At 44.0% G+C, this 20,286-nt stretch overlaps 1 protein-coding gene across 1 annotated transcript in view; it reads left to right on the forward strand.

Moving 5' to 3' along the window:
- FBXW4 (F-box and WD repeat domain containing 4) overlaps positions 1 to 20,286 on the forward strand; it is a 426,456-nt gene that overhangs the window by 51,031 nt on the left and 355,139 nt on the right. The window contains exons 4-5 of the mRNA XM_029610216.1: positions 15,767 to 15,899; positions 17,795 to 17,889. Coding sequence (XP_029466076.1) covers positions 15,767 to 15,899; positions 17,795 to 17,889 — 228 coding nt within the window. The remainder of the gene's footprint in view (positions 1 to 15,766; positions 15,900 to 17,794; positions 17,890 to 20,286) is intronic.

A 20,286-nucleotide genomic window follows, 5' to 3' on the forward strand; every position in this document is an offset into this window, starting at 1 on the left:
GGACTTTAAGATCACAATGGATCCAAGCCATTCAACCACTTTATTCTCCAATTCAAGTAACCCACCAACTACGCTCTTCTCTACGATGGTGGGTGAACAAGGACAATCTGTGCAAGGGCCTACCCTTTCAACAACCAGTCCCACAAATAACTCTGACTACAGATGCATCCACCTTGGGTTGGGGAGCTCACAAAGGGAATCTCCAAACACAAGGAACATGGACAAAGCTCGAAGCAACATTTCAAATCAATTTCCTGGAACTTCGAGCTATACGTTATGCTCTACATGCCTTCAAGGACTGCCTTACCAACAAGACTGTGCTGATCCAAACAGACAACACAGTAGCCATGTGGTACATCAACAAACAGGGAGGGACAGGCTCGTACCTCCTTTGTCAAGAGGCAGCTCAGATATGGGGTTGGGCCTTGAACAACTCCATATTTCTCAAGGCCACTTACCTAGCAGGCATTCACAATGTAGTGGCGGACAGACTCAGTCGTCAATTCAAACCACACGAATGGTCACTAGATCCCACAGTAGTGACCAGGATATTTCAACGTTGGGGACAACCAACAGTAGACCTCTTTGCATCACATCTGAATCACAAAGTGGACAACTACTGTTGCCTATACAACCTGTACAACAGGCCATCCAAGGACGCCTTTGCTCGCCCTTGGAACTCAGGCCTATTATATGCGTATCCTCCGATACCACTCATAACCAAAACTCTAGTGAAGCTACAACAGGACAGGGGGACAATGATACTCATAGCCCCATATTGGCCTCGACAAGTATGGTTTCCCACACTTCTAGACCTCTCAGTCAGGGATCCCATTCGCCTGGGAGTAGCTCCCACTCTCATAACTCAGGATCAGGGTCGGTTGCGACATCCCAACCTTCAATCCCTATCACTGACAGCTTGGATGTTGAAAGCTTGATCCTACAACCACTCAATCTTCCAGCTAACATTTCCCAAGTTCTTATAGCTTCACGTAAACCTTCCACAAGGAAGAACTACGCTTCCAAATGGAAGAGATACACTTTGTGGTGCAAGCAAAAAGACATCAATCCTTTCACTTGCCCCTCAAAGTCTTTATTGGACTACCTGTACCATCTTTCAGAATCTGGTCTACAGACTTCCTCTGTAAGAGTACATTTAAGTGCAATTTCAGCTTACCATAATCAGGTATCAGATGCACCTATTTCTACACAACCTCTCATAAAAAGATTTATGAGAGGTTTAATTCTTCTTAAACCACCAATTAGACACCCAGTCACTCAATGGGATCTAAATTTGGTTCTAACTAGACTCATGCGTTCTCCCTTTGAACCCATTGATTCCAGTGATCTGAAATTTCTTACATGGAAAACTATCTTCCTCATAGCCATTACATCAGCTAGAAGGGTTAGTGAGTTACAAGCACTAGTCACATATGAACCCTACACTAAGTTCTTACATGACAGAGTGATTCTCCGTACTCATCCTAAATTCCTCCCTAAGGTAGTTACGGAATTCCACTTAAACCAATCTATAGTTTTACCCACTTTGTTTCCAAGGCCTCATGCTCACCAAGGAGAAAGGGCCTTACACACCTTAGATTGCAAGCGCACTCTATCTTTCTACTTAAACCGCACTGCAGTTCACAGAAAATCCAATCAACTCTTTGTTTCCTATGACCCAAACAAACCAGGGAAAGCAGTGGGTAAACATACTCTATCCAACTGGTTAGCAGATTGCATACAGTTTTGCAATGAAAAAGCAGGCCTTCCTCTCCAAGGGCGAGTAAAAGCACATGCAGTTAGGGCAATGTCAACTTCAGTTGCACACTATCGTTCAGTGCCAATACTTGACATATGTAAAGCAGCAACATGGAGTTCTCTTCACACATTTGCAGCTCACTACTATTTGGACAAGCAAGGACGACAAGATTCTGCCTATGGACAATCTGTCTTAAAGAACTTGTTTCCAGCTTAAACCCAACTCCTACTACAACCAAACTGCTGTGATCTTCGGCTGACTCATTCAACAAAAACATTGCACTACACAATGACTCAGCCTCTAGCTTGCTATTCACCCATATGTGAGGACTAGCATCCTGCTTGTCCTGGGATAAAGCAAAATTGCTTACCTTGTAATAGGTGTTATCCCAGGACAGCAGGATGTAGTCCTCACAGAACCCACCCGCCACCCCGCGGAGTTGGGCCTTTTTATTTTTATTATTCTTTTTGCTAAAGCTTTTGCTACATACTAGACTGAAGAGAGACACCTGTGGCAGAGAATATCATAGCATGCTGGGCATGCTCAGTGGCCTCACTGGGGCCAGTCCAAAGTTTCTAGAAACTTTGACAGAAAGTTTTCCCGCCTGGGCTCCGTTCAGTGACGTCACCCATATGTGAGGACTACATCCTGCTGTCCTGGGATAACACCTATTACAAGGTAAGCAATTTTGCTTTCTCCCAGGACAAGCAGGATGTAGTCTTCACAGATGGGTGACATCATCAGATGGAGCCCGGCATGTTTCTATAAACTTTGACTGGCACACTGAGCATACCCAGCATGCCACTATCCCCACAGCCACGTGGGGTCCCCCTTCAGTCTCCTTTTTTCCGCGGTGCAGTTGCCTCGCGGGTTTTTGGAGCTCTTCAGTTTCTTTTCTTAAAAGGAAGAAATTGCTCTTTTTTCACTGGTTCTTTCCTGCTCCGGAGTCCCCCTTCGAGTTTGTTCCTCTGGCATCGGTAAGTCAATTTTTTCGCGTTGTTGCGGCCTGTTTCCGAGCGTCTGCCCTTCAGTGGCCGCTGGCCCCTAACTCACGTCGTCTTTTTTTTCATTGGCGACTGGCTTCTGGAAGTGTCCCCAGTGTCCGCGGACTGTGTCCATCACGGACCCACATGATATCTACGTCCTCTGCCTGGGATACGATGTTCGGTGCCCCAGTTGTGCTCAGATGACACCCAAGGGCCGGAGTTCCCACCTGGATAAGATGGAGCACCTGTTCGGTCCATGGCAGTCTGCTCCATCGACCCCAGTCCTTTGGTTGTCCGGCCAGGTTGATCGTGGTGAGCCAGGGCCATTGCCTTCGGTGTCTCGCCGCGAAGAAAAGGGCATGGGGATCGCCCCTCACCCATGTTGGGCCAGTCCAAGACCTCTGGATCGTCTTCCTCGGTGCCGGAGAAGGACTGGGCTGAGCACTGAGGGAAGCATTGACACCGGCACCGGTTGTCACCACATGGTTACGGCACCTGTCCTTCTCCAGACCGGGAGCCCAGGGTGTTCCCCACCGATTTCGGTGTTGGGTACCGAGCTCCGCAGACCCCCATGGAGGCTCTGGTAATGCCCCATCCTCCTCCGCCTCCCTCATCAGCGCTCGCTACACCTGAATTTCGGGAGGAGTTGGACTGCATAGTGTAGCAGTTGGTGCTTTGTGCCCTCTGGGGCCTCGCAACCGCCGACGCTGGAACCAGCACCCTTGATGCTGGCACCCTTGCTGGAAGGATTGGATGTATTTCTTGGAGTCCTGCCAGCGCAGCTGGTGCCTGAGGGTCCTTCGGAGGTCCCGTCAGCCACCGATTCCCTCCTCCGATACCATCCTGATTCCGGGTTCCTCGGAGGAGGAGGATGCGGCTCCGCGCCTGCCACTGAGGGCAGTGCCATTTCTCCCTGAACCCGTTCCTGAGCCATCGGGTATTCCGGAGCCGCCAGGTCCGCCGTGGTCTACACAGCCTCCGGTGCTAAGTCTTTCCGTCAAACCGTCGGTGCCGGTGCCTCCGGACCCAGGACTTGGCCTCCCTCCCCGCCCCTAAGCGTCCCTGATGAGGAGAAAGCTCCTTATAATCCCTGGGGCGATGATTTCTCAGAGTTTTCCTTGGAGGCCTCAGATGACCTCCCATCCGAGCCTTCCCTTCCGGACGAGAGGTGCTGCTCACCACCGGAGGACTTGTCCTTCGCTGGCTTTGTTCGGACAATGGCAGAGGCTATACCTTTCTAGTTACTTACGTAAGAGGATGCCTGCCATAAAATGTTGGAAATCCTCCAATTCATCGATGTTCTGAAGGAGGTGGTAACTGTCCCGGTGCATGAGGTCCTCCTTGAGCTCCTCCACTGGCTATGGGAGCACCTAGGCTCCGTCGCCCTGGTCAACTGGAAGACAGATGCCATTTATTTGGTGCCGCAAGCCCCGGGATTCCAAAAGAGCCAGCTCCCGCACCAGTCGGTCATAGTGGAGTTGGCTCTGAAAAAGGTTAAGCGATCTCGAACCCACTCTTCTGTGCCCCCCCCCCTCGGGAAAAGACCAAAGGGCCGTGGACACCGTGGGCTGCAGAGTCTTCCAGGAGCGATGCTCATTGCCCGTATTGCGGTGTATCAATTGTATGTGGATCAGTACAATTGCAACTTCTGGAAGCAAGTCCAGGAGCTTGCGGAAGGTTTCCTGCAACAGCTCCAGGAAGGCTTGGAATCCTCCATAGTGCAGAAGGACTTCAAGGCCGGAAAGCATGAAGTGTGAGCGACCTACGATGTTTTTGAGACAGCGGCAAGGGTGTTGGCAGCCGGCATTATGCCCGGCGCTAGGCCTGAAGTCCAGGAGAAGCTGGCTGACCTACCTTGAACAGGTGAAAACCTGTTCGGAGACTAGGTCCGGGACGCAATGGCCCAACTTAAGGACCACCATGAAACCCTGTAACAGCTATCTGCCAGCACCTTGGACCCTTCTTCGGCAGCCCATCGGGTGCCACGTCGGGACACAAGGAAACCCTTCTATAGGCAGCAGAGATACTATCCTCCCGCCCCTCGGGCTAGGGCATCTCAAGCTACCTCTAAGGGCCACACCATCTGCAGGCCCCTCGGGCCCAGCCCGCACCTCAACCCGGCTCTGCAGTGAGGTTTTGACTGGCACAGAGAGAGCAGCAGCCTGATTCCGGTGCCCAGGGATCCCGGGCCACTGGTTGGGGGTGGCTATGTCTGTTTGCGGACTGCTGGGCTCCCATCACAACTGACCGCTGGGTGTTGACCATCTACCGCCTGAATCTTTTCAGCGTTCCACTGGACTCCCCTCCCTCACCGAGGTGGGGTCTCGTAGAGCATGTGGCGGCCCTCGCGTTGGAACTCTCGACCCTGTTGCGGGCCAAGGCATTCAAGCTCCCTCGTGTGGTGGGAACAAGAAGCCAACCTGGGCAAGGGCCTTCTTTTTCAGGCCCCTCCTGCTCAGGTAATCCTTACCACTGATGCCTCCAACATCGGCTGGGGTGCACATGTGAACGGCCTCTGCATGCAGGGTGTTTGGTCGAGGCCAGAGGCGAGCTGCCAGATAAATTTCCTGGAACTCTGGGTGATGCGATATGCCATGAATGCTTTCCAAGACTGACTGTCCCACAAGGTTGTCCTGATATAGACGGACAACCAAGTGGCCATGTGGTATGTAAACAAGCAGGGGGGCACAGGCTGTGCCAGGAGGCCATGCAGATATGGGCCTGGGCCCTGTCCAAGGGCATACTCCTTCATGCAGTATACCCACCAGGGACAAACAATGTGGTGGTGAACCGTCTAAGCCAGTTGTTTCACCCCCACAAGTGGTCCCTCAATCCCTCTGTGGCAGACGAGATCTTCTGCAGGTGGGGTCGGCCGGATGTGGTTCTCTTCACCTCTCCTCAGAACACAAAATGAGTCTCTTCTACTCCCTGTACAGGGGGACAGAGAACCAGCCCTGGATGCCTTCGCCCAATCATGGAGCGCAGGTCTCCTGTATGTGTATCCTCTGTTTCCGCTGATAGGCAAGACTCTCGTGAAGCTCCAGAAGGACAGGTGCTTCATGATCATGATATCCCCACATTGGCCGTGACAGGTCTGGTTCCCGATCCTGCGCGACCTGTCTGTCCAGGAGCCCATACTCCTGGGCACCACTCCCTACCTCATCACTCAGGATCGGGGCAGGCTGTGCTACCCGAACCTTCGGTCGTTGGCCCTCACGGCCTGGATGTTGAAAGGCTAGTGTTGCAGTTCCTCGACCTGTCAGAGAACGTGTTGCAGGTCCTGGTAGCTTCTCGGAAGCCTTCCACACAGAAATCCTACCAGTTGAAGTGAAGGAGGTTCTCAGTCTGGTGTGCAGAGCAAGTCTTGACCCTTTCACTTGTCCCACATCACGGCTCCTGGACTATCTATGGCATCTCTCAGAATTGGGATTGCAAACTCCTTCGATCCGAGTTCATCTGAGTGCCATCAGCGCCTACCACCGAGGGGTGGGTGACACTTCAATCTTGGTGCAGCTGTTAATAGGGTACTTCATGCGAGGCTTGCTATAATTGAAGCCTCCGCTGCGTCCTCCTGTTGTGGCCTGGGACCTCAATGTGGTGTTAGTGCGCCTCATGCAGTCTCCGTTTGAGCTTATGCGCTCCTCCGAGCTTAAACACCTCACCTGGAAGGTTATCTTCCTGGTAGCGATTACTTCTGCCCGCAGGGCCAGTGAGCTGCAGACCCTGGTAACCTATCCGCCTTACACGCGGTTCTTCCACGACAGGGTGGTGCTACACACTCACCCTAAGTTCCTGCCTAAGGTGGTAACTGACTTCCATCTGTAAACCGTTCTGATGGCGAAACCGAATGACGGTATACAAAACACGTTAAATAAATAAATAAATAAAATAAATCTGTTTCAGTCTATTGTGCTACCCACCTTCTTTTCGAGGCCACACTCCCACCAGGGTGAGTGAGCTGTGCACACCTTGGATTGCAAACGTGCTCTGACGTTTTACCTGGAGCGCACTGCAGCCCACAGACAGTTCACGCAACTCTTTGTCTCCTTTGACAAAAATAGATTTGGGGTTGCGGTGGGCAAGCAGACCCTGTCCAATTGGTTGGCTGGCTTGAGCAAGCGGGCCTTCCGCTCGGAGGCCGAGTAAAGGCACACTCAGTGAGAGTCATGGCAGCATCGGTGGTCCAGTTCTGGGCAGTCCCTATTGATGAAATCTGCAAGAGTGTGACGTGGAGTTCTCTCCACACGTTCACAGCCCACTACTGTCTGGACAAGGATGGTCAACAGGACAGCGCTTTTGGCCAGTCTGTCCTTCGTAACTTGTTCCAAATGTGAGAACCTAACGCTCCCTGCCTAGGGCCCACTGTTTTGTTCATGCTGCCTCCTGTTGTTGCCAACAACACCCCTGTTGTCATGCCTGTTGCAGGTTTTTTGGTGTCTGTCGGCCCGGTACGTTACGGAGGCAGCCTGCAGCTTGGTATTCTACCCATCTGTAAGGACAACCATCCTGCTTGTCCTGGGAGAAAGCACAGTTGCTTACATGTAGCAGGTGTTCTCCCAGTACAGCAGGATGTTAGTTCTTGGGGGAAACCCACCTGCCACCCTGCGGAGTTGGGTTCGTTTATGGTTTGTTTTATTTTTCACTTGTCTTTTTTTCGCTTTGATATGAGACTGAAGGAGGACCCCGCGGGTATGCTGGGCATGCTTAGTGTGCCAGTCAAAGTTTTCCGTGCTGGGCTCCATCTGATGATGTCACCCACCTGTGAGGACTAACATCCTGCTGTCCTGGGAGAACACTTGTTACAGGTAAGCACCTCTGCTTTACTCCACGCATAATTAAACTTTGGAATTTGTTGCCAGAGGATATGGTGAAAGCTATTAGGGTGTTTAAAAAAGAGTTAGACAAGTTCGTGGAGGAAAAGTCCACTTTTCATTGTTAAGGTAGAACTGCAGAAATCCACTGCTTGCAGCTTGGAATCCTCTTTGGCATCCTGCCAAGTACTTGTGATCTGGATTGTCCACTGTTGGAAACAAGATACTGCACTTGATGGACCTTTTGGTCTGACCCAGTATTGCAAGTCTTATGTTCTGATCTGTTACAAAATCCTCTTCTAGGCTTCTCATAAAGGAATATTGATTCAAAGATCAGTTTGTAGAGTTCACATTGCTAATGACATAATTAAACTATACAACACTTTTTGGAGTACTGTAGCATGAAGAGACTCCCCCAAGGAGCTCACATTATGAAAGAGCTGAAGATGTGTAATGATGATGGAGATCCAATTTTTGATAAATCCATCTTTTGATTTAATGATTTTATTTTTAGATAATTCTAAAAAGAAATCAGAGATAATAAAGACAGATGTTGATAATGTTGTAAAAAAAAATCTCCAGAAACATTTAAACTATGATACACTTATCGGTGAGTTTAATAAAAAGATGGAGGAATTTAAGAGAGAAGTTAAAAGAATGAAATATGATAACTTTTTTAAAAAGACAGTATGGACTATAAAAATGTTCCTATATATCCATGGGCCAGACCTGGGACCATTAAACTGAAAACAAACAAGTATCTTTTTTCCAAATGTTGAAATCAGGAGTCCAGTTGATGAATGTTTAGAAGTCAGAAACATGTCAGAAGCAGTCCCAATAATCCTCTTCCTACTTGTCTAACATCTATTCATACCCCCTGCCCTTCATTATTGCATAATTTTAATTCAGATCATAATTTTTTATCAGATCACTTATGGGTGAAAAGCTTGAATATAGGGAGTAGGCTAAGGGAGAGGTTACACATGGTCAACCAAAGCCAATTTATGAGGGGAAGAGGATAGCCAATAGATCTTTATTCAGATAAACCCACCAATAATTAATCTTTCTGACATACCTCTGCCCACATCAGAAGAAGGCCTGCTTAGGAGGGAATTATCATATATTCCTACAACAAAATACAATACATTCCAAATAAGGATTGATTTATTAAAGTTTTACAGTTTCAAACCAGAAAACAAAGATGGGGCTATTTTGTAGTTCTCAAAAAATCGGATTATGTAGGTGAAGTAATATGCCAGTTTAGGGACAATTCATAGTATTTACCATTAAAACAAGATCCAATCCCTCTAGAAGAAGGGACAAGGAAATACCTGCAGTACCTGAATGGAATCTGCTTTGAAGTTGCTGAAAGGCGTAATGTAAATTAAATAAAAGAATAAAGAAAAAGATTTTAGAACTTTTGAGGATAGGTGAGGCAGGTAGTTTTCACCCCTACCATTTATATTCTGCCCGAGAAACACAAACCTTTAGTCAATCTCCCTTGCCTTCCCATTATTTTGGCCATTGGCTGTTTTGGGTTTTTTTTAATATGTTTTGTTTATTTTGAGTTATATTAAAACTGGTATCTATATTTAAGAAAGTATTTGTTGTTATTCTTGCAGAATAAATTGGTACAGAATAAAGTGTTCATTTTGCCACACTAGAATTTAGGTGACAAAGAAAACCATATCAAGGTCAAAGAGAAGTTGCATAACTTTTTGGCACCAAAACACATTTTTTGAGCCTGTATGGAGTTAGTCATGGTCATTGCTGCAGTGTTCAGTGCAGCTGCTGCCATGTACAGTTTCTGAGTATTTCTTCTCACCTCTTATACACTAGGTTTAACAACTCAAGGAGACATTTGATGCGATAGGAAGGGTACCACTACTATAGTGCCACTAGGCGTAAGCAGCATTATGCAGATGCATGAATGAGAGAGTCCCTTACACCATGAAGTTTACAGTCTAGTTGAGATACACCATATGAAGACATTCTAATATCTACCCATAATATATGTAGTAATTACTTATCATTGCAAATACATATGTCTATGAATTATTATTACTAATCAATTTTGGTGGTTTTTTTTCTGTTACAGTGTAAATTGTTCAGGGTATCAGAGCTGTGAATGAATGGAATAATATTGCATTTTCTATCTGATAAACAGTTGAAGTACAATCTAGGGAGATTTTATGGTGACTTTTGCTAACCTTTGAGTTTTTGGGTCCTGCCAGCTCAATTGGAACCAGCCTTTTTTGGGGATGTAGTCCTGTGATCCTTGATTTACAACTATCTGGGGCTTGCTATGCCACTTTTTTTTTTTAAAACCACCTCCCCTTTTTCATCTGACCTAGCCATCGCAGCAACAGTGCTTAATGGAGGGCCACAGACTGTGGCTTCCTGGGGAGCTTGGTATGCATGTGCCCTGCGTCTGACTGCAGGTATTGCTGTTGTGCAATAGCTGACATGCCTTTCCCTGGGGATTTTGGGTAACCTTAAGGTGAAAAATGATCCCTGGAATCTGAAATGTGGTGATGCATTTTTAACTTTATGACTCAAGTATTTGTGAAATAAAAAGTCAATTTTCCAAGGCATTTAGCTAGCAAAATGCTCAGTTTTGAGTATTGCCTCACAGCCCGATCTTCTGCACCGTCCCCCACCCCAAAGATCCCTGAGTCTCCCCAAAATGATGATTAAAGTTGCCGGCCTTTAGGCCTTCCATTGCTGCCCCCCTCCAAAGTTCAAAAGAATATTGTAAGGGCTCATCCCTGCCAAGCTCACTTTACACTCCTGCCCTGTCTGCACCATCCCAAACTTTTACTGGACACCAAGATTCTGGATTTTGCCTCCTGCTCCCGGTGCTGCTCTGACTTCAACTGGTTTACTTAGTGTATCTAATTCTAACTATCAGTATCTGGACTTCATATTAAAATTGCAGTACAGTACATAGCTTCATATGTTTATGAATTATAATTTAAGATACGTAGGTACTGCAACTACACTATACTGAATCTTGAACTTCCAAACCTAACATGGCTTCCAGTGTCCTTTTTAAGAGGAAGCCAAATCAATGCACTAAAGCACTAATGTATTAAAGAGCTTATCGCATTTTGTGTCTATGGGAAAAATGCTTAGTTCATCTGGACCTTGAATATCCCAAACAATGATGACATTCTGACTAGTGGCCCCTTTTTAGTCTCTGCCATGTCTGTTTGATTCCTTGTCCTTTTCTAAAGTAAGTAATTGTTTCTTTTTTTGGTCTTGGATTTGTCCCAACATGCAGAATTTATTTATAATCTATCACAGAAAATCCAGTTCTGCTGAGTTGAAGAATTCTCTAACTGGTGTGAGGATGTTCTTTTTGAAGATTCAAGTTAAGACAGCTATAGCTGTATGGTAAAGGTTTTATTTTCTACTTTAATCCCTTTTCAAAGGGTCGGTCTGACTAGGCTGCTAGCTGACTGCATTTCTTCTTGGTGAGTTTAGCTGTTCTTGCTGAGGCAGGTAGAAAGTCCAGTTAAGTGATAGTCAAGAAAATGCAGGAACAAGGTTAATTTTATTAATAAGTCCAAGTTTATAAACCAAAAAAATTTGCAAAAAAATCTACATTGGTCATATCATAGGTGCACTCATTTTTAAATTAAAGCAAATCCTGGATTTTTGAGATCCATAATTCAGTCTCAACCCTTGATTAAAAAAATACTGAGGGGGAAAATAGTCGATACAGAGGAGGACATGCTGGTACAGAACAAAACTAAAATTTTCAGAGAAATATGGAGGTTGCTGCAGATGATGTGGATAATTGCACAGTGATTAGGGGTGTACGGGCAAAAGAATGTGTGTTTCCATGGGGATTTTTGGTTCATCTGGGTATTTTCGTTTACTCTAAATAATGCATTCTATTTTGCTAATAACACACACTATTTTCACCCATGATTTAAAATTATGCTGGGGGAGCTGCCAGCTGCCCAGCATCCTCCCTTGCATCCTGCCCCTTTTAAAAATGTTAGGCCAGATGCACCTCCCACACCCCCCCCCCCCCTGCCAGAAGCCACAGTCGTGTAGCGCGGACTCTCCCAGCCTGCTCGAAATTAAAATCAGTGCTGACCCCACCCCCTGCCATTCCCAAGAAGTCCCACCTGAAAAGGATCTAAAGCCTAGCTGGGAGGACCCAATCCTTCCATCTTCTAAACTAAGCATTAGCCTTGCTTGGACAGCAGCGCTGTTAGTGTATGCTATCAGCATTGCTGTCAGAGTAAGACTAGATTCTGGGAGGACACTTAGAGCCCTCCCAGCATCTAACCTTACTCTGATAGTGTGCATTAACAGTATTGCTGTCAGAGCAATATTAGACGCTCTGCTGGGAGGACTGGAGTTGTCCTTCCAGCTAGGCTTCGGATCCTTTTCAATTGTTTTTTTTTTTTAGGGGTAGGGAGTCTTTGGCACTAATTTTCACTTCTGGGAGATGGGAGTGGGGTGTTGGCGCTGCACATGATTGTGGCTTCTGGAGGCGTGGACCTCCTAGTGTATCTCCAATCTGTAATGTTTCAACCTAAAATCAGGGGTGGATTGGGTGTGCCTAGTTTAATTGGGTACTAGGCTGCATCTCCATTGCGACTAAACATAGACTGGAATAGGAAAGTAGATCCAAAACAGTGGGTGCAATTGGAGCAGTCTTTTCTAGGACCTTCGCCTATCCAAGCTTTAACGTGGCAGACGAGGCACTCTTGGAGGCAGTTAGTTTGCATGCCTTTAACTTTGGAAAAATCTTTAAAAGTTTGGGCTAAAGGTAGAGTGAAGCTTGTGGGTGCAAGACATTATTTTTATCTCACGTATCTATTCCATAATTGAGAGTTTCTGACTGGCCTTTACTGCTTGGAAAGCTAAAGGAATTTACTGTGTAGAGCACCTGTTGGAAGGGGGAAAGCTTATAAGTTTTAATAGCCTGATTCATAAGTTTGATTTGTACATTAAGGACTTCCTTGCTTATGCTCAATTGAGCCATTTTCTATCCATTAGACATATTAGGGATTCGTTATCTCAAGGGAAAACTCTTTTTGAAAACTATTGTGACAAAGCTGAAACTTCGAGGTATTGACTCCAAATCCTATGGGTTACTTAACTCAGAACTGCAGGGACCTCCAAAGCATATTAGGGGTTGGGAAGGAGATATGGGGGGCTCTTTGAGTGAATTGGACTGGGATCTCTTTTATTCATATGAGTAAATGTTCTATTTCTAACTTATTACAGGAAAATGGTTATAAGGTTCTCCCATGATGGTTCTTCACACCAGAACAATTGCAAAAATGTATCCCGGTGTGGTTGATAAATGTTGGAGGGGTTGTGAAGATGTGGGCTGTTTCTATCATATTTGGTGTTTGGGTGGTGTGGTTTCAGATTTTTGGAAGCTTATCTCCTCCTGGATGTTTGTTGTACTAGGGATAAAGAGCATTCTTCTTCCAAAATGTGTTTTATTAAACATACCTGTTCCAGAAAGTGATAGGCCCTTGTAGAAATCATGCCAGCAAGTATTTTTTGCAGCGAGATGTAAGATTGTAGTGTCTTGGAGGAGCAATCTGGCATCCACTTTGAGTGATGTTCTCTCTCACCTTCACAAGTGCTATTGCTTATCTAAGATTTCTGCTTTACATCATAATAAACTCTCACAGTTTGGCTACCATATGAGATTTGGTGGGAAGGGCGGACATCTCATAGTGATGATTTTTGAGGTTATTAGAAGAGGATGAATGTACTACTGGACTCCATCTGTGGCTTGGCTGGTAAATGTGAATTGAATGGATATAAATTTTCATTTGTGTTCTTATTTTGTTTACTATTGCAGCTTTTTTCCTTTATATAGCTGACTGCTATTTGTGTTCATGTTCTTGCTCTTATATATATATCTGATTAATGGTTTGCAGCTCTTTTTGGGAGGAGGGAGGAGATGAGGGTTATTGGGGAGAGGGCTTGAAATCTGTCTAGGAAATTATTAGATGGGATGTGATTGGTTTTCATTGCTGTTTGCTGTTTTTGGAAATGTGCTGATCACAATAGAAAACTTCAATTGGACAAAAAAGGATGGGGAATCCTCTGGGGTCTAGGTATTGCACCAGGAGTGAAATTGGGCAGACCAGATAGACCTATTTGACTTTATCCCTGTCATGTTCTATGACAGTGGTAGTAACAGTCAGGCCGATACAGTAAAATTTGCGGGAGAGTGAGCGCCCACTCTCCCATTGGCTGTCAGCCAGTTTGACAGCCAACGCTCAATTTTGCCGGCGTCAGTTCTCAAACCCGCTGACAGCCACGGGTTTGGAAACTGGACGCCGGCAAAATTGAGTGTCCGGTTTTCGAGCTGCGGGCCGATTTTTAAATTTTTTAAAATTTTTAATTATTTTTAACTTTTGGGCCCTCCGACTTAATATCGCCATGATATTAAGTCGGAAGGTGTACAGAAAAGCAGTGCACTTTCCCAGTGCCGGCATAAATTAACGCCTACCTTTGGGTAGGCGCTAATTTCTGAAAGTAAAATGTGCGTCTTGGCTGCACATTTTACTTACTAAATTGCGCGGGAATAACTAATGGGGCCATCAACATGCATTTGCATGTTGCAGGCGCTATTGGTTTCGGAGGGGGAGGGGGGTTGGAATCGCGTTTTTGATGCGCGTTTTTGATGCGCTATTACCCCTTACTGAATAAGGGGTAAAGCTAGCGCGTCAAATGCGCGTACAAACGTGGGTTAACAGTGCGCTCCGCCGGAGCGCACTGTACTGTATCGGCTTGAGTGTTGGGGAGTTGCAAACAAACCCACCCTTCACTTCCGTAAGAGAAGAGACCAGGAGAAATGAGATAAGTATACAACAAAGAGCAGAAAAAGGAAGTTCAACTTAGTGATACTGCAGATCATGGAGAAGCTCGGTTGGTACCAGCAGGCTACAACTCCCTAGAAACCAACTGGTTTGATCCCGGCAGGATGGTGCTTGCTAGGTACTGTCTAGGAAGGCCATGGGGTCTAGGAGGATGGTTGTTTGGGTAACAGCCTCATTTAATTTTGGTAGCTGTTTGGGTTTATTTTTTGGCAGGTCTTGGGAATGGGAGATCTTTTATGGTCATCTATCCAGGATAGTAGAGAACCAATGAGAAAGCACACAAAAACTGACCTGGATAGGGACTGATATTCTGCAACTGCTGAAGATTTTATGGCTGGCAGTAGGGATATAGCTTTACAGCGTGGGCAGGAATAGGTGGTTGGACTTTTTCTGCTGTCATCTACTTTATTGCAAAATCATCTTCTGAGACAGTTGTAGCCTTTTAGTAAACATTTTTTACATTTCAGTTCCTATAGGCTAATTGCATTATTTGGTATTTAGATTGAGATTCTAGATTTTAATCTGTAGGTGTTGATCATGAGAGTGTTAGGCTGCTTTTTTTGTGGTCAGAAACACATTTCTTTCCCAGGGGTACATAATTGACTGAAGGGCTGCTGGAGTTTGCTGTTCTCTGGATTACCATAAGTAAATGTTTGCTTAAATTTAGGTACCTTGAAGGAGATTGGTTATCAGACAATAACAACTCACTGAGTTTCATTTAGCTTTGTAACAATGAAAGGGAAGGGGGAAAATAATCTGCAAGAAGAAATGTTCTTGTCCGGGAAATCACAACCGACAGATAGTAGGTTAGATTGCTCTTATGATTTACATTGGTGAAACTTGTCAAAGCAGTCTCTTGTTTACTGATTTCAAAATGAATTCAACATCATTTTCATGCAGGATTTTAATTGCTCTCATTTTTACAAAAGCTTTTCTAGCACTGGTCTGAAACTCTGCTCTCTTACACCTATACTGTAGGTGTCAACGAATTGTAAAGACAAAAACAGTTTGGTATGACTACTACAGCTGTGCACAGTGGGTAGACCCAGAGGTGAGAAGGTCCTTGTGTACTCGGGGACAATTGGTGTTAATGCTATTAAGTGCCCTTTTTGGGAACATGAAACTTTACTTCTCTAACAAGTGACCACAGCTGGTTTTGAAGTGGCCTCGCAAAGGTTATAAACTTTGTCTACATGTATAGCAACCCATCAACTCCTGACATGTAATCCTGAATTTCTGTTGCAGTGGACTTGGACATTTGGGCAGGGATGTAAATGAACGATAATTGCAACATGCCTTTCTCTTGTTTATTGTCTTCCAATCACTGTTTTTTTCATACAGGGATGGAAAAATTGGCCTTCATAAAATTCACAGCTCTATCAGCCTTCAGTTCTCTGCTCATGATCAGGATGTGAACTGCATTGACTGTCAAGGAGGGGTCATTGTGAGTGGCTCCAGAGACCGGACAGCAAAAGTAAGTTTAGTCGCTTTGACTAGAGTGTCCCTTCTAATATGGAGAGATTTAGCCCATCACTAATTCTCGATCAATTGATAAATTCACACATCCAAAACTTTTCAGTCTTGTTGAGCTGCTAGGACTCCCTGGGAAAACCTGGGCTGCATAAAGCTTTTCAGCTTCCTACTAGTTTACAGAAAGAAGAAGAAAAATGGTTTGATATCCCTTCTTTTTGTTCACAGAGCAGCTTGACAAAGTTATTATCATGCCTACATTGGGTTGTCTTGGATTAAAAGTGTATTGAATGTTTGTTTGGAAGTGAATGTGGCTGTGCTTAGAGATGACAAGAAAATACGGTGAGGTTCATGCAGTATGATTTTCCATAGGTATTGAAGAGTTAAATTCTGCTGGCATATGTTAGTTATGCAGAAGCAAATGTATTATTCTTTGAATCTTGCACTTCTGATGGTGATGTGATTGTTTCCCTGCTCCGCTTTGGCCTCTCTAAAGGTGCTTTCATGTGTATAGGGTAGTGGTGGAGCTCATAAAGTTCCTGCTGGCATTACAAGTGGGTATTGGAGTTCCTGTCTGTGTCTTTTTAGAAAAGGAGAGCAGTGAGGCCTAGTCTGATGGCTTCCTTTAAGTTGTTTAACACATAAATTGAGAAGAGACTTTTGTCAAGTTAACTGATCTTTGGATGTATATTTATCTCAGTGTGATGGTTTTGTTTAGTTTCAGTTTTTTAATTTTTAAAGTGTTTTTTTTTTTCTGATAGGGCAGAGAAGTTAATGGAAGTTCTGAATGCATAACCCATGGATGCTGTTGAGAGCACTGCTAAGTGTTGATTAGAGTTAAGCCCAGAGAAGCTGCTAATGTACATTCCTCACTGATAGGCACCAGATAGGGTGCTCCAAGCAATATTTTTAACCTGTAGGAGATATGGAAGCTTAAGGGAGTTAAGCTTTTCTTCTTCGTTTGGTTACATTAGCTGCTAAATTCCCTGCTGACATCACTAGCATGCGATCCTGTTTCCTATCGACCAGCAAACAAAGAAAAGAAAATAATAAAGCCTTTCCTGCTTAAAATACTAAAATTCTGAATTTTTCTTTTTAAAGAAATAAAGATAGATATAGATGATTGTGCCTATGATGTGAGCTCTTCTAAATAGGGTCAGAATAGAAGTCTGTATCTCTGGAAGTGTCAGGGCACGGCATGTGCCCTGACACTTCCAGAGATACAGACTTCTATTCCCAATTCATGTCAGAGTGCATGAATTGGGAAGGGAGCTTCAATAGTGTTAGAAATCAGGTAAGAAAAAAAAATGCATCTGTCTTTTTTTTTTTTGGTTTCTTTTTTATTTCTGTTCAAAGAGGCTCTGAACTTTTATGTGGATAGAGGAGTCTGTTAGTATTCTTATTTGATTGATAATTTGAGTTGAAATTATTTGAGCTCTGTGGCTTTATTGGATTATAGAGGGATTCATTTAAGAAACTGACTGCATTTTTTGCAAAAATAATTTGAAAGCAAACAGTGAGACTTACTTGGAAAAAAAATGCATACACACGATGATGTATTCAACTACACCGAAATGTAAACGACTCCCACAGAATTTCTAAAGATTGTGCTTTTTGATGCTGTCCTTGAATCCAGTAAACTCTTGTGTTCCTTACCAACCATTCTCTTCTTTCTCATTTCCACCTAACTGAAAATCTCAAGTGGGAAAACCAAAATATTCACCATGTAAAACATAAAGTCAAGATGTCTGGGCAAACTCACAAAGCGTCATTTTTATCAAACTGCTGTCAGATGCATTTTTGGCGATGTGAGGTTGGATGTTCTAGTTTTGCAGGTTCACAATTCTTGCTGGACAAATAATGTTCTTCACACAGTTGGACTCTCTCTCTTCTTTCTAGGTTTGGTCTTTATCCTTTGGCAGACTTGGTCAGTGTTTACATACAATCCAGACAGATGACAGAGTCTGGTCCATAGCTATCAGCCCACTACTAAGGTAATGAAAATGTTCTTTTAAAGCTTATATATATCACACTTTCTTCAGGAAATGGTTGAAATCCCTGTAGCTGATCATTGTATACTACTTGTTCAATTACGTTAATTGCTTGTTGTTGAATAACAACATTGTGTGTATTCTTTTTCTTATCTTTTAAATAATATTATGATGATGTGGTTTGTTCGTTGAGGAGGGCTGTGGTTGGGTTACTTTATCATGTTTTGATTGGTCCACCTGCATTGAGGAAGTTGTATGCTGAAACTGTAATAAAATATTTGAAGTAAATAATATTATGATGAAGCACATTTCACAACATGTAACTCTGTCTTGTTGCATTGGTGACTAACACTTTTTTTCATTGATTGTATAGCTAAACTCCCTGATGGTAGTGTGCATTCATGATAAATACCTACTATCATATTCTGTTTTTAGCATATGCGCCTGGTTTATTTTGCAGTGTTAAATATTGTAATTTGTCCAAGATAGAGGGATCAGGGAAGCATCAGTTGATGTGGAATTTTCTGAGTTATTCTTACTAATCAGCCGGGTGAGACTTCAGTGAATTTCCCATACATGCAGAATGTGAATAAAGCCTTAGTAAGTCAGACCCTTAATGTGCGTAACATACAGGTGAATTTTCCTCTCAGCCACTTGGAGAATAAAAGGGGAATTTCAAAAGCCAGGCATGTGCCAAAATCAGGAATTGGGTGCACATCTGTCACTTACATGTGTCCGTCCGATTTTTATAAGACACCTGGATTTGCATGCAAGTGCCGATGTGCGCACAACTTGTATTGGCCAAAATAGGGGCGAGATGTAGGCGGGCATGGGTGTTCCGGAGCAGGGCAAAAAGATGTGCACACAAGTACCTGCGTGCCCAGGTCCAGTGCCGTGTAACTTTACTTTTGCTATGGAGGAGGTGTAAATCTTAATAAAACTATTTCCAGGCATCTGTGAGGGGTTTAAGGGGCCTGGAGTAACTAGCAATGTTAATATATTTTGTTTGTATATTTGCTTCTGTCCCTCCATTTACAAAAAAACATAGTACACGAGTATAATTACGCAGGACACAAAACCATATTAGTGTGCCTATTGATCACTGCTCATCTAAACCAATAAACTGATTGTGATGTCACATTTAGTACACTTTTATAATACCCATAGCCTGAAGAGGAAAAAGACTGTACTTTTTTTACATAGTCTGTCATACTTTAAAAATTGCAACAATAGACAAATTGCGTAAAATAATTCACCATTCTGATTGTTTGTTTAAATATTTAATCTTCATCTCATCCTCTGCCCTCCAGCTCTACAGAAAGGCAGTGTATTTTCTGAGCAGAGGTCTCTCTTAAATTCTCAAGGCAGTGGAGGAAGGCATAATATAATGATCAGTGTCAGCTCAATAAAGGAATTCCCTTTGATCATTGAGGTGCTTCATTCTAAAAGTAAGGCTGTCAAAATAGGCTTGCAAAGGATAGTCTGTCCTATCATGCACAGGATTTTACTTTATACAACAATTTTAAACAGAGATGACAAACTTAATTTAGTTGTGATCTGTATGGTTCATGATTGTGGTGTACAGTTGTGTGCTTTCAAGGAGCAATAGTTACAACCCTAAACATATTACTGGGTAGTCTGGGCCATTTTGGCATAAGAAGATAAGAATTGCCGTATTGGGTCAGGATACTGGGCTTGATGGATCCTTGATCTGTTTCCAACAGTGGCCAATCCAAGTAGCAAGTACCTGGCAAGTACCCAAACATTCAATAAATCTCAAGCTACTGTTGCTTATTAATTAATAGCAGTTTATGGATTTTTCCCCTAAGAACTTACCCAAACTTATTTTAAACCCAGTTATACTAACTGCTGTAACCACATCCTCTGGCAATGAATTCCAGAGCTTAACTATGCACTGAATGAAAAATAATTTTTTTTTTATTTGTTTTAAATGAGCTACTTGCTAACTTCATGGAGTGCCCCCCTAGTCCTTCTGTCTGCTGTCATTTACTATGTTAATATGGTTTACTCTTTCACATGTCCGTGTAGGAAGACTTTACTGTAAAGTCTCAGGGCAAGTATGGCAGTGGTTCACATGCAGTAGCATATTCTGCCTCTACTCCAGGGCACTGGAGGAGTTAGACTGGGCCCTGAGATACAACCGATAAACTTGTTTCCTTCTATTAGTGCCGTACCCTCATTACTCAGGGATGTAGAATGCAAGAAGACAGTGCTCTCGGGTTGCTTGATCGTATTGATTGTTACAAGCTATTGGCAGTCTTTTAGTGGTGACACAAGACAGGGGAGGGAGCTTGCCTTCATTTCTATGCTGATGGTTCCTTTTCAGCAAGTGGGAGTTCAGTTCTAAACTGTGTCTGAAAAGCTGAGCATGCTTAAGTG

This window comes from Rhinatrema bivittatum, chromosome 7 (assembly GCF_901001135.1).
Source record: "Rhinatrema bivittatum chromosome 7, aRhiBiv1.1, whole genome shotgun sequence".
NCBI classification, from domain to species: domain Eukaryota; kingdom Metazoa; phylum Chordata; class Amphibia; order Gymnophiona; family Rhinatrematidae; genus Rhinatrema; species Rhinatrema bivittatum.